The sequence below is a fragment of the Callospermophilus lateralis genome, chromosome 3, assembly GCF_048772815.1.
Source record: "Callospermophilus lateralis isolate mCalLat2 chromosome 3, mCalLat2.hap1, whole genome shotgun sequence".
NCBI classification, from domain to species: Eukaryota; Metazoa; Chordata; class Mammalia; order Rodentia; family Sciuridae; genus Callospermophilus; species Callospermophilus lateralis.
The window spans coordinates 104063740-104081353 of NC_135307.1; the positions used below are offsets into that span (position 1 = coordinate 104063740).

At 38.9% G+C, this 17614-nt stretch overlaps 1 protein-coding gene across 2 annotated transcripts in view; it reads left to right on the plus strand.

The window, feature by feature from the left end:
• Fam81a (family with sequence similarity 81 member A) overlaps positions 1-9425 on the plus strand; it is a 49747-nt gene extending 40322 nt beyond the window's left edge. For both annotated transcript variants that reach the window (XM_076848608.2, XM_076848607.2), the window contains exons 7-9: positions 791-926; positions 2618-2813; positions 7103-9425. In XM_076848608.2, the coding sequence (XP_076704723.1) occupies positions 791-926; positions 2618-2813; positions 7103-7227 (457 nt within the window). In that variant the 3' untranslated portion in view covers positions 7228-9425. The remainder of the gene's footprint in view (positions 1-790; positions 927-2617; positions 2814-7102) is intronic.
• Positions 9426-17614: the final 8189 nt, after the last annotated feature.

A 17614-nucleotide genomic window follows, 5' to 3' on the forward strand; every position in this document is an offset into this window, starting at 1 on the left:
TAATTATGTGGCCACATCCATCTGCAAGGGAGGCTGAGAAGTGTGGTCTGTGGCTAGACAGCCTTATACCCTAGAAGAAGTCTTCTTAAAGGAAATAAGAGAACAGACATTGCAGGACAATTAGAAACTGTGCCCCAGTGGGTGTTGTTATTATTTAAATCACATATCTACATCACATGTATTAGTCTGTACTTTTATTTCATATCACAATAAAAAGTAACTAAGGGAGGTAGCATGTATAACAGTTACTTTTAGGAATTTGGAAAGGGAGAAGACTAAAGGAGTGGAAGGTTGGGAGGATTTTTTCCCCCTTTTAATTTTACTTCTGATTTAAATTAGGATGTGTCCATATGGGGCAAGAGTAATTTGGGGAACAATTCAGGGAAAGGGAGCCAGGTTCCAGTCCTGGGAGATAAAAGGAATAAGAAGAGCCCAGAAAAGCAGGGAGCCTGGAAGGGTAGATCAGGGACGCTGTGTTCTCCAAGAGCACCACAAACCCTGGGAACTGCAGAACTTAGCACCTGGCACAGCTTGGGGTCACCATGTCACCTCAGTGCCCACACTGCCATCTCCTTACAGGTAGCAGCAGCATCAGATGCTTTTCTATTGTATCTTCCTGCCTTCCCTGCTTTCCCAACATGGTGCTGAGTGTAATCCTAAGAAAAGGGGAGCATGTAATTTGGTCAAGCTGAGTTTAATGCTGGCAAATTTATCAGAAATCTGATAGTCAGAGGTTGCTTAATATCATTTAAAAATTGTTTTATATACATCTTTTTTTTTTTTTTTTTAGATTTAAAGGTACAGTTGAAGAACTCAGTAACCAGATTTTATCTGCACGGAGTTGGTTACAACAGGAGCAAGAACGAATAGAAAAAGAACTTTTACAGAAAATTGATCAGCTTTCCTTGGTTGTTAAGGAAAACAGTGTAGGTATTAATGGTTAGCAATAATTTAGCAGTTATTCAGAGAGGGTGGGGGCTACAAAGTTTGACTAATATAATGCCTACTGACTTATTATTGATGAATTTGGTACCACTTAAAGCTGTTCCGTTGTTTCTTGCCTTTGATCACATTCTGGTGGTACATATTCTTTCTTCTTTTTTGGTTCTGGGGACTAAACCCAAGGTCTCTCAGATACTTGGCCCATGTTCTACCAGTAAGCTATGCATGTAGCTCCTGTTTTTGTATCCTTTGTAAAGAGGTGGTGGAGCATTTTGACTTGTTTTGGTTAACACAAGCTGGAAAGAAAATTTCAGTATTTCCAGTTAAGATAAATTTAAGTCAAGATCTTAATGATTTAGTTTGCCTGTCTGTCTTTCTGAATAAAACTAACAATTCCCAGCTTAATCTTTATTGATTTTAATTTCATAACCTGGTTTTGCATTTTACCAGTGTCCAATAGATTTCTCTCTGCAGACCCCTCAATACACTGCAACCACAGTGTGAGGCATTTCAGTGCAACATGTAACTGTATCCATCATTGTCTTTGCTATCTCCTCCTTCTGCCCCAGTCTCTCACAGAGCTGAGGTTTGCAGAACTGCTCCAAAACCATATCAAGAAAGTGTTGTATACATGGTGTTCAAAACCAGTAGACTCTGAAACCAGTGCTTGACAAGCAAATTTTTGTTGGTTTTAGTTAGCATGACCATTTCCTTTTCCCTTCTCTTTTCTTGCACTTCCTCCTCCTGTTGGGCTTTAACTGGCCAGAAACAGTGAGCACAGTTTGCATCTCTGACTGTGCTCTTTCCAGTTGCACAGCTGCTGAATTGCAGACTTTTGCACTGAGTAACATCAAGAGAGCTTTGTCATGCTGTAGCAACTTACAGCTTGGTCTTTGTAGTCTGGGCCTCCAAAGCTCACAAGCAGACAAAGATTCCTCCCAAATCCAAGCATGGTGGAAAGGAAAGGAAAGAAAATATTTAATATTTCAAATATATTCTTTTAGTATTTTCTCGTATTTTCATCAGATCTACTGAATGTTTTACTTAGATTCATTCTAATGCATTTGTAGGTTTCTGGGTCTTTGGATTACTTTTATTATTATTTTTACATGTGGATTGATTTAATAACTAACAGTAAACTCTGGAATAATGGTGACTCTATTAAGATAGAGGCTTATTTCTCTTTTACAAAAGACATATGGATGTAGGCTAGGCCATACTGATGTTATGGCTTGTTACTTATTGATACTCAGGATCCTTTTATACTAACTTTCTGCCAATCCCAGAAAATGATCCTCATTTTTATAATTCAAGAGATCTGTTAGAGCTCCAGGAATTGTCTGAATATAAAAACAGAGGAGAAAGGAAGAAATAAGGATAAGTATCAGCTGCCTTGTAACCTTGTCTGGAAACTATCACACATAGTTACATTGCATTAGCTGAGACTTAATCACAAAGTCAGGAGATGGAGGAAGATGTAGTTTGTGTTCTGGATGACCTGGTACTGAACTAAAAACTGGGGGTCTGTTAAAGAAGAAACAATTGAGAATGGATATTGGAATAGGCAGCAAGTAGCCTCTGCAGTTCTGTCCCAGCAGATTATTATGACTGACATGAATGCAATGCAGACTTTCTTTTTGGAGTAATAAAGTACAATTCTTATCATGGATCTCAGGGAGCCAATGAAAGGGACATGGAAAAGAAGCTCAGCCAGATGTCAGCCAGACTTGACAAAATAGAAGAGAGTCAAAAGAAGAACATGGAAGGGCAGAGAACAAAGCAAGAAGAAGAGAAGGTGCACGGGCGAATCAGCAAGCTGGAGTTGCAGATGAATGAGGACATGAAGGAAATGAAAGCAGAAGTTAATGCTGGTAGGCCAAAACCAAAACAGCTCACATGGCTTATTTTCCATTTTATCTGAAAATCTTTTAATTAGTAATTCCTTACAACTACTTATGAACCTTGCTAAATGTAATAACGGTGAGATGTTCTTGGTTGCTTTTCTGAGTAGCTGTACTGTATTGAACTAAAGTGCTATTCAAACTCCAAATATGAAGAGCCACCCTGAGGCACAGGCAAACAAAACTGTACATGCTTAGCTTGCAGCTGAGATGTTTTCTTCAATGCCGTCTGCTGACTCTTTTCTGTTTCTAATCAAGTTCAACATATCTCAGAAATAAGCATATATCTTTGAGAGGCTTATGAGGGTTTATTTTATACTGCTGACCATATACTAACTCGGTAATGACTTCCCTCCACTCAGAAGTCAACAAGGCCCATGAATACACCTAGTTTACAGGTGACTCTCAGAGCTGGTTTCAAGGTCCTAGTGCTGCTATGTAAAGGGAGGTGTCAGTTCATTTTCCACTGGCACAACAGAACACCTGAGATTGCATAATTTCTAAAGAACAGAAGTTTATTTCTTACAGTTCTGGAGGCCAGGAAGTCCAAGAGCATGGTGCTAGCATGAGGCGAGGGTCTTTCTGCTGTATCATATCATAGTGGAGGTCATCACATGATGGGGAAGCACACACACAAGACAGAGAGAAAAATGAGGCTGAGTTCATCCTTATAGCAGGAACCTATTCCCATGATCATGGCCTTAATCCAATCACGTCTTAAAGGTCTCACCTCTTAATACTGTCACAATGGCAATTAAATTTCAATATGCGTTTTGGAGAGGACATTCAAATCAGCAGAGTGGTTAGATTTACACTCTAAACTCAGGAATACAGAACTGGGACCAATAAGTCAAGGACAGATTTTAACTCAATATGAGGCAACACTGTTTTGGAATTCATGGTCCTAAAGACACTGGTGGCTTTATGAGTTTGAGAGCATTTTGTTATTGAAATTGTCAAGCAGAGGCTGGTGGACCCTGGTTAGGACAAGTCGTGTGTAAGAGTGGGACTAATTTATCTCCTAGCTCCTTCTAGTTCTGTGACTCTATATTTTCTTTTCTGGAATTGTTCTGTTTTGGCCACATGGAAATAAAAATAGTTATTTCAAAAATGATTTTGTTTCCACCAAAAGTTTATTATTTTATTTAAGTAGAAAGTACAATTAAACTTATGAATGGGAGAATTTATGCAGATAAAAATTAATTTTATTGTTAGGCTTTGGGCTATTAGAACATGGCAATTGAATATTTCTTTCAGTTAAACTGAATGTTTAACTTTGTATCATTTCCAGAATGAATTTATTGCCATCTATTTACCCTACCATTGAGGTTGTTAATATTTGGTTCCTAACAAGAAACATATGTTTTTTTAAATTAAAAAAATATTTTTAATTTTAATTATGTTTCTTTTTTTAATGTAATAACAAGGATTCTTTTTTTCAAATAATTATTTTTTAGTTTTAGGTGGACACAATATCTTTTTTTTTTTTAATAATTTTTTTTTTTTAAGAGAGAGGTAGAGAGAGAATTTTTTAATATTTATTTCTAGTTTTCCGCGGACACAACATCTTTGTATGTGGTGCTGAGGATCGAACCCGGGCCGCATGCATGCCAGGAATGGCGCGCTACCACTTGAGCCACATCCCCAGCCCTGGACACAATATCTTTATCTTACATTTATGTGGTGCTGAGGATTGAATCCAGTGCCTCACGCATGGTAGGCAAGCACTCTACCACTGAGACACAATCCCAGCTCCATATGATACATTTCTTAATGGAAAATTATAAAGCACAAGATATTTTTAAAATACTCAGACCTTTTCTCACCCAGAGGTTATTTCTTATGTATATATTTCTATACATGTAGGACATTTATGTGCTCTTTTCCAAATAAAAGCACATACTACACATGCTGGTTTATAACTTGCCATTTTATTTAGTTAGTTATATGTTCTGTCTTTTCATGTCAAAAATATTTTTAATGATAATTTTTATGAATTTTTACATAAAATTTTTGGGAGAAAATTTTAAATTTACTAATGAAGTTAAAATTTAAATTTTAAAAATGTAAAAACCAATAGGAATATAGAATAATAGGATTTTTTTGTGGTACAAGAATTGAACACAGGAGCACTTTACCACTGACTATAGTCACAGCCCCTTTTAATTTTTTATTTTGGAACAGACTCTCCCTAAACTGTTGAGGCTGATCTTGAACTTGTAATCTTCCTGCCTTAGTTTCCTGAGTAGCTGGGTTTATAAGTGTGTGTCACTGTACCTGGCTTGAAATGCTTCCAATGGTGATTTTTTTTCTTTAAAAAGTTTTTCATTTCAAAAAGAGATAATTTCAAATTTAGGAAAACTATAAGAGTAATCCCAAAATTCTATAAGTCCTACACTTAACAATTGTTGACATTTTGGAAATATACTTAATATCTCTGTGTATGACTATAACTTTCTTCTCTGAATCATCTGGGCATTGCAGTAGTCATGCTATTTCTTTTTTATCCCTTTATTGTTTCAATATATATGTCCTAAAAACAAGGACATTCTCCTACATGACTATAGTACCACACAATATTGTTGAGGTGTTTTCAATATTCAGATTTCACCATTGTTTCCTTTACAACAAACCTTCACCAGTCAGGTTCTTTCTTTGATTTTATTTTTCTAATCAAATGTTTCATATATATATATATGCAGATGGACACAATACTTTTATTATATATACTATTTTATATATATATGTTATATATATAAAATAAAAGTATTGTGTCCATCTACAACTAAATAGATAAATATATATTTAGTTGTAGATGGACACAATACTTTTATTTTATTCACTTTTATTTTTATGTGGTGCTGGGGATCAAACCCAGTGTCTCATGCATGCTAGGCAAGCACTCTACCACTGAGACACAACCTGGGCTCCTCAAATGTTTCTTTAAATAAAAAAATTAGCTATACATATTTAAGATGTGTATGATGTTTTAATGCATACATACATAGTGAAATCGTTTTTTATATTCAAGCAAATTTAATGATGGTTTCCATATTCAAACCATCATCTCCCATAGGTGTGTGTGTGTGTGTATGTGTGTGTGTGAAGGGCACCTAAAATCCACACCTTTGGCAAAAATCCTGAAGTCTATACAATATTATTATGTTCCTTCTATATTGTATATTAGATCTCTAGACTTGTTATCCTACATATTTGAAGTCTGTATCTTTTGACCTGCATCTCCTTATCCTCCCTATTTGTTGACTCCATGCCCCTGGTAACTACCATTTTATTCTTTGTGTATTTGACTTTCTTTTCTTTTTGATCCCACATAGGAAATCATGCAGTATTTTTCTTTCTATGTCTGGCTTATTTCACTTATTGTGTCCTACAGTCTGACAGACACTTTGGTTGTTTCCGTATGGTGTCTATTGAGAATAATGCTGCAATGATAGTGGGAGTGCAGATGTCTATGAGATGATGATTTCCTTTCTTTGGGTTAGATACCCAGTAGTGGGTTGCTGGGTCATCTGGTAATTCTATTTTTTAATTTCTCCAGGCTCCTCTAAGTTCTTTTCCACTAGGGCTGCACCATTTTGTACTCCCAACAACAGTATATAAGGTTCTCTTTTCTTCAACTGGCCATCTCTTGTCTTTTTAATAGTAGCCATCCTAACAAGTAAGGGGTGATATTTCATTGTGGTTTTGATTGTATTTCCCTGATGATTAGTGATGTTGAGCACCTTTTCATATACCATTTGGGTTCTGATCCAGAATTATATATATCATATGTAGTTACCATGTTTCTTAGTCTTTTTAAGCTAGAGCAGTTCCTCAGCAATCTTGAGATTTCAAAAGAATGTAGGCCAGTGTTTTGTAGAAAGTCCTTTACTTGTTTTTTGCTTCCTTGTGATATGATTTGGGACAGAAATGCCTCAGGAGGGAATGTTGTGTTCTGCAGGGGCATCTTATCAGAGGTACATGACATTGGTTTCTCCCAGTGTTACTGTATCACTTGGTTAAAGTGTTATCTGGCAGATTGGTCCATTGTAATTGGTCCTTTTCCCCCTTTGTAATTAAGGAGTAATATCTAGGGTGATACTAGGTAACTATGTAACTCATGTTCCCCATCCAACTGTTACCCCCAGAGTTTAATCATATATTTATGTTTGTCAGAAGTAACTATTGCATATACTATAGAATCTGATACAGTATAATTTTTTAAAATGTTAACTTTTGAAATTTACCTCTTCTTAAAGGGTTTACGGCCATCTATGAAAGCATAGGATCCCTCAGGCAAGTTCTCGAGGCCAAGATGAAGCTGGACAAGGACCAGCTGCAGAAGCAGATCCAACAAATGCAGAAGGCAGAAGCTCCCGTGTGAAGGGAGCTGGGACAAGGACCTGAAAGAAGGTCTTGCCAGTGGGACTGGGAGCTAGATACCTCTGTAGCCAGGCCAGTGCTGCATTCTGGATTGTTCTATCTATGGCGTGCATGTGCCAAGAAATGTGTTTTCATGGGTCTAAATGTTTACCTTGAGTCTTGAAAACACTCTTTAAAAATATGAAAAATACAGTTTTTACCACTTCTCTAAATTCAGTGGAAACCTACCCCCCAAGATTTTGAAATGCTTTTCTCCATTTTATGAATGAAAAGACTTAGATTTTCCCCAATGCTTGATGCTCTACCAACACTACTTACTATTCTGAAAAATGTCATGGTGATTTTTTTAAATTAAGAAACTGAATTCTCACAAGAATGTGTTGCTCCTCATCCTAAAGTAAGAGAATGTCCCAATAGATTAGAAATCAACCTTTGAGTCCATATTTGGATTTTATTATGTTGTCTGTACATTTCTTATATTGGTTGTTTCCTGTAAATCTCTGTCTTTTGTAGGGGGAAGAAATCTAACATTTTGAAAATACCTAACTCTTTATTTATGTAATGAAAATAGCTAAGAACTGATAACTGCCATACAATTTGCAAATTAAATGGAAACATAAGACAATTATCTAGATAATACAAGGCACAATATTTATATCCACCTAGATATATCAGGTTTTAATATTTAAAACTTTTTGAATTATCCATAACTTGTATAGCGATAGCCATATAATAATGGAATAGTGGTTAGCAGTCTGTTTATTGCACAATTAATTGCTCATTAATCATAATAAGATGTGAGAATATTTCAGCCTTTATGGTCTCTCTAAATGTTTCCAAAATTGGCACAAAGTGCTAAGGTTTATATATACATATTGTAACTGTAATCTTGTGCCTTGGTTTTATCATGTCAATGCACTGTACCCTATAAAAGTTTTGCCAACAAAATAGAAGGCATGATAATACATCAGAATTATGATGTAAAAATGGGATCCTATGTATTTTTTAAATGTTCTAAAAATTTTATCACTGTTAAGACATGAATCATTCAGTATTATTAATGGGATAGAAATTCATACTTTTGTATGGACAAATAATCAAATTGATATTGCATTTATAATATGGTCAAGAAACTTTCATCTTGAGCAACTTTGTAGATGACGGGTGTTTTATTTTCAATCGCCATATTTGATTAATCGTTGAAAATTCAAATGAGTGCCGTTTGTTCACCTGTATATGTAAAAACTGACAGCGAGACACACCGATCTAAACTGTGAGGGTGCCCTAGGAAAAAGAATAGGAATACTTAAAAAGATTTTTCACCATCCCCCCCTTTTTTTCCGTTCACCAAGGACTCAGGAAAATAAAAACATTTTCTATTTTTAGAATAAGTCACAAATGAAATATCAAACTGGCTATTACTGTTTACCCATATAAAATATGCTGCTAAAGTACATGATATTCTACTCTCAATGGCTTGACAAAATTTTTTTTTTTTTTAATTCGGACATGAGAGATTATATAAGGAATCTGTCATTCAACAATATATTTCCTTTTTCTTTTTTTGCCACAAGTCTTTTCATATCTATATAGGAAGACTAATTCCACTTAAAAATAAGATCAATATTCTTTTGCAATCAGAAAATTACTTTCTTTTTGTAATAGAGTAGCCATGTTTCATGGAGTTCTCCATGATTAAGCACAAGCCACAGGACAGTGAGCCACCGCCCTCTCCAGCATCCCCCCCTAGGGTCTCTCAAGAGAGAGGGTAGGCACATCTGACACTTGGGAAGGGCGGGGGCGGGGGACATCCAGTTCCACTCTGGTTGAGGGGCTGATGTAAGCAGGTGATTTCTGGCTGTCAGCTGAATTTTCTCAGGTGCTTCCGATGTTGGCAGCCCCAAAAGATGAAGTATCACAGGAACCCTCCACCTTGGCTGCTTGTTGGACTCACCTGAGGGAGTTTAAAAAGCTATTGATGCTGAGCTGTGCCCCAGACCGAGTAAAGTCAGCACCTCTGGGAGGCACGATGCAGGCATCAGTGTGTATCAAACCCCCTGGTTATTCAGTGGCGTCAGGGATGATGAGCCACCGGTGACAGCAGAGTACTTTTCTCACCAAAGTTTAAATGAGAATCAGCTTCCGTGTTCTTTCCTTTACCCGAAATTTGCAATAAAAAGAATAAAATTTCCAAATAAATGTGGTGTGTATGACTTTTAAATTTAAAAAAGTCTTTTAGTTTGAGGTGAAAAAATTAGGTAAAATGTTTTAGGAAGTATCCCTCTGTGCTTTCTTTGGAAAACCTTTGATGGTTAAAAGTGCTGAAGCCCTGGCAGGCCCTATGGGGACTGGACCTGCTCCACCTGTGGGTCCCAGGACAAGGGGGCTTCTCTGCTGCCTTCTGGCCTCTGGAGTCTCCCTGACTCATTCACACCCCAGATGTTGTGCATACGCCTTGTGCTTGTGCAGCGTCCCATGTGTACTAGTTCATTGCATTTTAACAACTAGTTGGGTTTCATACTGGTCATTTACCTGTTTTACTGACAGAAAAACTGAGTTACCTAACTAAACAGTTTGCCCCTAATCCTAGAGCTAATAAGTGGGAGCCACAAGTCAAACCAGGCACCTACTTCCACAGCCTGCACTTTTAACCAGTGTACCACACTATCAAAAGATACCTGCTAATGTCCCCATGACCGACTTGCCAGGCCACCAACTCCAGCTCCTTCTCTGTTACCTTTACAGTCAGCTTCTGACTTCCTTGCTTTTTTTTCCCCATTTAAAAAAAAAATGTTGATGGACCTTTATTTTATTCATTTATTTATATGCGCTGCCAAGAATGGAACCCAGTGCTCACACATGCTAGGCAAGTGCTTTACCACTGAGCCACAACCCCAGCCCTACCTTAGCTTTTTAATGCCCCAAATCCAAATAAAGAGATTGGCAATCTTTCTAGCTTTCCTTGGGTCTGAGTTCTTTTGTTGTATTTATGGGAACACAGGAAGTGGGGTAAGATGGTGCCACAGACTGTAGAATCATCATAGACATTTCATCTCCTGTGCTTAGACTAAGCTAGGGAGGGAGTGGACTGTGGCTCCATCCTTTGGGACATGGTGGTATTGGGTAGAACAGGAAAGAAGCCTCCATTCAAATTTGTGATTATCCCATTAGGATTTCAAATTGGAAACACACACACACACACACACACACACACACACACACCATTCATGACATCAATAGTAAGTATATAAAGTTTTTCTGACACAGTCCTCTTCTAGCTGTGTAACTTGGGTGATTCTCTAAATGTGAGTCTTAGCCTGGTGCCATGGCGCTTGTAATCCCAGTGGCTCGGAAGGCTGAGGCAGGAGGATCTTGAGTTCAAAGCCAGCCTCAGCAATGGCAAGGCACTAAGCAACTCAGTGAGACCCTGTCTTTAAATAAAATACAAAATAGGGCTGGGGATGTGGCTCAGTGACAGAGTGCCCCTGAGTTCAATCCCCAATACCAAAAAAAAAAAAAAAAAAAAAAAATCTAAATCTCTGTGAGTCTTAATCATCTGCACAATGGAGAATGTAATTAAAAGAGAGAGGGCTGGGCTGGGGATGTAGCTCAGTTGGTACAGTGCTTGCCTTGCATGCATAAGCCTCTGGGTTCAATCCCCAGCACTGCCCCCAAAAAGAGTCCCTTTTGCTGGGAATGTAGCTCAGTTGTAAATTGCTTGCCTTGCATGTGCATGGTCCTGGGTTCAATCCCCAGCATGGAAAAAAAAAAAAAAAAGTAATTACAAGTCTTTTGGGCTGGGGATGTTGCTCAAGCGGTAGCACGCTCACATGGCATGCACGGGGCACTGGAATATGAAAAAAGAGAGAACTGATTTGTGATTTTTCAAAATGCTAGTTTATGCAATGTTAGCATCAAATAGTGAAAAGTGGAGTGTGGGAGGGGAGATATCAGTGATGTGACATAAAAAGTATATGGGGTCCATATTTTGGTCCAAAATATTCCATTATCTGCTGGAACCACATCTGAGAAGTGATCTTATCTCCAAGAAAGTGATATCCCCATCTGAGACATAGGAAAGCAGTAGGGCCTGGATGAAGAGAAACAGTCTGGACCAGATTGTAGCAATCCCTGAATATGGGAAAGAGCTGGGCTAGTTAGTCTCATAAGTAGAGCATCCAGTGGGGTCAGCTGTGGGGTAAAGGTAGACCCCAATCAGGAGGGGCAAGGGCTCATATGGATAGAGGTAGGGGTGTAGAACCCAGAGCTCAATTTGGGAAATGACAGCCAGAACAGGTGGTACTGAGGCTCAAATGGCCAGCCAATACAAACTGGAGGAGGCTGTAGGGCCTTGTTGGACTGACAGGTGTGTGTGTTGTCAGCTTGTAGCTACATCAGCCCTTAAAAAAAAACTGGCAGTCTCACTGAATAGTGGCATTACCTGTGCAGAATTATACCTATTAAAATGTATGGTAGATTATATTTTCATTCTGGATTTTTGGTGCAGTTAGTTTCAGAATTTTGTCATACATATTACTTTGAATCCAAAATTCAAGGGCCTTTCTAGATATCCTTTTATATAGACCCTATGCCACAGACCCACCTAACTATTACAGTCAGGATCCTGGCAATCTCTAGAATGTCTCCCAATGGGCTCCCTCCTGCTATTCATCCTCTGTGTAATCTGGAGGATGTGCTAGATTTGCTTCTCATGGAGAAAATGGCAGAAGTGATGGTGTGTCACTTCTGTGACTAGGTTATACAAAGATAGTGGCTTGATTCTTGTTTTCACTTTTTGTCATTCCTGGCATTAATGGATGCAAATTGCCATTTTGTAAGCAATCTCTAGGGGGGGGGGCATATGCTGTGGCAAGGGACTGAAGCCCTTGGTTCAACAGCCCAAGAGGAATTGACACTTTCCAACAATTACGTGAGTGAGCTTAGAAATGGATCTCTACCCACAAAAGGAATTGAAAGCAGGGACTCAAACATATATGTACACACATGTTCATAACACCATTATTTGCAATAGTCAAAGGTTCATTAACTGGTGAACAGATAAATAAAATGTGGTATGTACATACAAGATCATTAAAAAGGAAGGCATTCTACCTGGGCACCATGCGTATGTCTGTAGTCACAAGTACTCAGGAGGCTGAAGCAGGAGGAAGGTGAGTTTGAGGCCAGTGGAGCAACTTAGAGAGACCTGTCTCAAAAAAATAATAAAAAGGGCTGAGGAAGTGGCTCAGTGGTTAAGTACCCCTGGGTTCAATCCTCATACTGTGGGGGGGGAGGGGAAGGGAATTTTGATCTGGGTACAACATGGAAAACTTTGTGGCCATTATGCTACATGAAAGAAGTCCATCACAAAAGGACAAATATTGTGATTCTACTTATATGAAGTACCTAGGGTAGCAAAATTTGAAGAGGCAGAGAGGACTGTGGCAGTTTCTAGGGGATGGGAAGGGAGATATGGGGAGTTAGTGTTTAATGAGGTTGGAGTTTCGAGTGGGGAAGATGAAAGCATTCTGAGATGGGTGTGGTTTTACAACAATGTGCATGTACTCAATGTCACTTAACTGTACACTCAAAAATAGCCAACGTGGTAATTTCATGTATATGTTACCCAAATTAAAAAACAAAAGAAAAAGGGAGACAGTAGAATGAATCAAATATAATTTTCCTATGTTCATATATGAATACATGAACATTGTAACTCCACATCATGTTCAACTGTAAGAATGGGAAGCTATACTCTATGTATGTATAATATATCAGAATATATTCTACTGTCATGTGTAACTAAAAAGAACAAGTAAAAAATTTTTAAAAAGAAAAAAAGGGAAAAGCAGTGGGCCTCCTGCCCCTTCTGATGAGCTGCAGATCCAGGACTTTCACTATGATGGGGGAAACTGAGTCACAGATTCTGTGCACATTCTGACCACATTTCTGACCCACATACACTGAGATAATAAATATTTGTTTTAAGTCACTCAATTTTGGGGTAATTTGTCATCACAACAATAACCAATTTGCTGGCACTGGGGAAACTTGATAGAATTTGTTGTAAAAATATCTATTTCTAGATGTATTGCAAGTTACATTTTCACTCTTTTGGGGTGGGATGCTGGGGTTTGAACCGAGGGCCTTGTGCATGCAAGGCAAGTATTCTATCAACTGAGCTATATCCCTAGCCCATATGTTCACATTTACAATCTCATTCAATACACTTTTGAGGCAGGAAATGACCTTCACAAACACATTAAGTGGCATGTAATCACATTTAATGTTTGCATTTAGCCTATTTGGTATATACTGTTATTTTCAATTTGCAGCTAGAATAGAGAGAGAGGTTAAACAGTTATTCAAGGACAAACAATTAATGGTGGAGAAGAGATTTGAATCCATATCTATGTCTCTGAAGCCATTTAGTTTCAAGATAAGAAAACCAGCACCTGAAACATAAAGTGATTTGTCCAATGTCCCACTGCTCTTTGGTGTCAGAAGAGTGTCTAGATGAATGGTTCTCCAAGTGTCCCAAGACCAGCAGTAGTGCCATGATCACCTGGGAGCTTGTTAGAAATGTAAACTCTCAGTGCCAGCCCAGACCTCCTAGACAGAGAGAGGCTCTGAGGAAGGACTCAGCAGTCTGTTTCAACAAGTCTGGCAGATGATCCCAACATTAGGTACAATTTGAGCATTGCTGATCTAGGGCTACCCTGTCTACAGACAGTAGTCACGGGTGGCCTTTATTTTTCCTCCCTAATCCAGAGGCTATTTATTTATTTTTATACTTATAATGCGATGAACTCATAGGGAATAGGTTCCATCAGTTTGGGCTCCTTTCCATTGGTTCTCATGAAGTGTGCTTCTCTGTGTGAAGCAAGGATCCATTTCTCTGGCTTCCTCCCCCACCCCTGATAATTTTCCTTCACAGATTTTAGGAAGTTAGCTCTTAGAGTGCTTAATATTCTCAATATGCACTCTAGTCCTCTTGGCAGAAATCTTGCCCTTACTGTGTTTGTTTACAATGCTAACAGCATGAGGGATACCATTGCAGACTCCAGTTTTGCCATGAAACATTTGTGAGGCATTCCTTTAAAAAAAAATTACCCATTCCCTGAATGTCTACAATATCACTTTTCTTGTATATTTGTATGCATGTGGCCAAAGGAACAATTTGCTCTCTAAAAGGCCCAGAGAACATATAACAAGAACCTTTCCTGTTTTTTACGTTAGTCATTTTGGTGAATCACTATAAAATGTCAGTGCTGGCCAAAAGGAAACACATGGCCATTTAAACTAAAATATAAATTAATCAGAGTTAAATAAATTTGAAAATTCAATTATTCAGTTGCACTAGCCACATGTCAAGCTCTCACTAGTCATATATGGTTAGAGGCTGCGGTATCATCCTGTGCAAATATGGAACATTTCTATGACCACAGGAAGTTCTATCAGACAGTCCTGGTCTAGAGCTTTGGTTTCTCGTTCTTTCAACTTATAGCCCTACCCACAACTTTGCATCTTTTGTCAGCCTAAAATGAGCTTTGGACCTGGAACTTCCACTGGCCTTTGTTGCCTCCTCATTCCTGAAATGTGATGCTCACTTTCCCCTTTAGAGATAATTTTGCAGGGCTTTATGTGTAAGATTTATATTTAAGCAGATGAATAAGCTCTAGAGATCTCCAATATGACATGGTACCTAGAGTCAACAGTCATGGATTGTACACATAAACATCTGTTAAGAAGGTAGATTTCATGTTCTGGGTTCTTAGCATAATAAAATAAAATTTAAAAAGTGATTTTTTATCTCATCTGTCAGTTGTGATCAGTAGATAGAGGTGCCTGGAGCACTTCATTGAGAAGGACCTGGTGGCTGGCATCAAAGTAGGGTAGGATCCAAGGTGTACCAGCCACCTGGAGGGACAGAAGGGCACCTGCCTGTCCACAGTCTGTCTGCAACTTTACCCCAGAAACATTCTAAGTGTGTTGGAAAAGGGTGTTTTTTGGGGGGACCCTTGAGTGATTCTGATGTTACCTGGTAGGTCTGAGATTAGAGTGAAGCAAAGTGAGGCATTTATCTTGGAAAATTGAGAGGTGCACCAAAAAGATGCCATAATTAAGATTAATATTTTAATGCAATATTTTAAAGATCAAAATTAACACCAAAAATGCATGAGCAAAATATCAAATCTTATTTAAAGGCCAGATCCAACAATTTCTGCGTAGTGTCATTTTGGAATTGAGATATAAGAGAAATGTCTGCCCCTATTATGTTTTTATGCAATTTTATGTAAAAACTGAACATTTTGTTTATTATTTTATTGTTGTTGATTTTGGCTTTTAGTAATATTACAATGAACTGTTATTTAACTTGATCACTGTGGATTTGGGCTGACTGACTCTTCCTTACATTTTGCATTGGAGGTGAATGCGTTACTTGCCTTTCTCTAATCCTGGTCCTGCCACGATGCCTAGAAATTTGAAGCTAAATTCAGGGCTCAGTTATTGTAATTAGCTTATTTGGGGGGTTATCCGATTGCTTTAGATGGTCTCTGGTCTGTTTTTATCCCTAATTGCTATGCTTTGTTTAATTTTCAAACTCGTGACTTTTCTTGAAATTAGGCTAGGCCACAAATAGAGCAAAGATCTGACTCTAAACTGTGCGACTCCTCTTTGAAAGATGTGGAGGAAAGAGGGAGGAGAGCGAAGATGTTTGCTCATTTCATCACTCACACCGGGCCACCGTGAGAAGTATGCGACCTCCCCAATCCCACCAGGCTCTCTGGTGTTCACTGGCCTTTGCTGCCCCCACATGGAGAGAATGGGAACTACAAAGGAATCTGTTTCACTGAGAAAAGCAAGAACCAGGCTGCCTCAGTGCGGCGCGCTTGGAGATTAGTGGGCTCAGCTCTCATTTTCTAGAACAGGAAACTAAGTATCAGAGAAGTTTGAAACAGAAAGGCTGGATCTTAGGAGAAACAGGCTGCACCCATAATACCGACTCAGTACCAAATCTGCAAAACAGACAAATCTGAGCAAAACAGACAAATCTGAACCAAAGGACAAAAAAATCTGCCCTTATGGGGTTTTCACCAGGGCAGAAGTTGGGGCAGGAGAGAAAACAAAGGGGCAGTGAAGCCCAGGTGTGGTGGGTGATGGTCACTCTTTTGGAGGAAAGCAAAGCAGAGGAGGGAAGGAGTTCCAGGAGAGGAGGTGGAAGTCAAGACAGGATGGTCAGGAAGTCCTTGCTGAGAAGGGGACATGGAAGCAGAGACCTGTGAATTTGGAAGGGGAACCAGGAAGGAATCTGTTGGAAAATACTTCCAGGCAGCAGGAACAAGACAAAGGCCCTGGGAAAAGTATGATTTCATTTAACAACCAAACAACAACAACAACAAAACTGAGCAAGATTGATTAATTACATTTTACAGATGAGGAGCTGAAGGGATTTACTTCCTCAGAGGAGGATTTTACTTATTTACTTCCCTGAGAGGAGGCCTGGCCCAGCACCCATATCCCTGCCACACCACTGGGCTGCCTCCAAAGTTTCCATAAATATATTCTGAAGGGTGCTTTCTATGTGATAATGGGTGGAAGAGTTTCTGTAGGAGTTGTCTCTGATGGAAGCTAATGGGAAGAGTGAATTGGTCTGCAGATCAATTTTTACCCCCTTCAGAATGATACAATAAAGAGAGAAGGATAAGAAGGAAATTGGTGCTGGGCTGCCTGTGAAAGGATGTTTTTGCTGATAAGTGTGGACCCAATTTTCCTTCACTTTCTCCTCCTCTTTGGAGCAGTGAGGCATAGAGGATCTGTTCTGCATGTTACTTCTCCACCAGGCACCGTACCAGCTTTCTTTATTCACCTCCGGGAACTGTGTCCAGTTTTTGTGTTTTACAGCCTCTAACATCTAAAAGAGTCTCTGCATTCCAGCAAATTCCTTTAGAAATGAAGTAGTCACTATTCACCTTGTTCCTTCATTTGTGCCACAAACTTATTTTGGAAGTGTATGTGTTAGTGTGCTGGGGATCAAACCCAGTGCCTCATGCCTGCTAACCCGTATTCTCCCTCTGGGTCATCCTCAGCTTGCCTTAAACTTACTGTACACCTGCTTTGTGCCTGACACTGTGATACGTGCTGAGCACAATGATAAATCCTTAAGAAACTGCCTTTCTAGGTAGAGATGCAGGCATATAAAGCCACAAACACCCCCACCCCCAATGAAAGAAATACACAAAGAAGAATGAGGGAAGGATGGGGCCTGAACCTGGCAACCAACCAGTTTTCCTCCTTTTTCATACCCCTAAGAGTTAATGTCAATGTCTGCACATGGACATGGATGTTTCTTTTTGCCGATGCTCAATCTTGTTTATTCTCCCTCC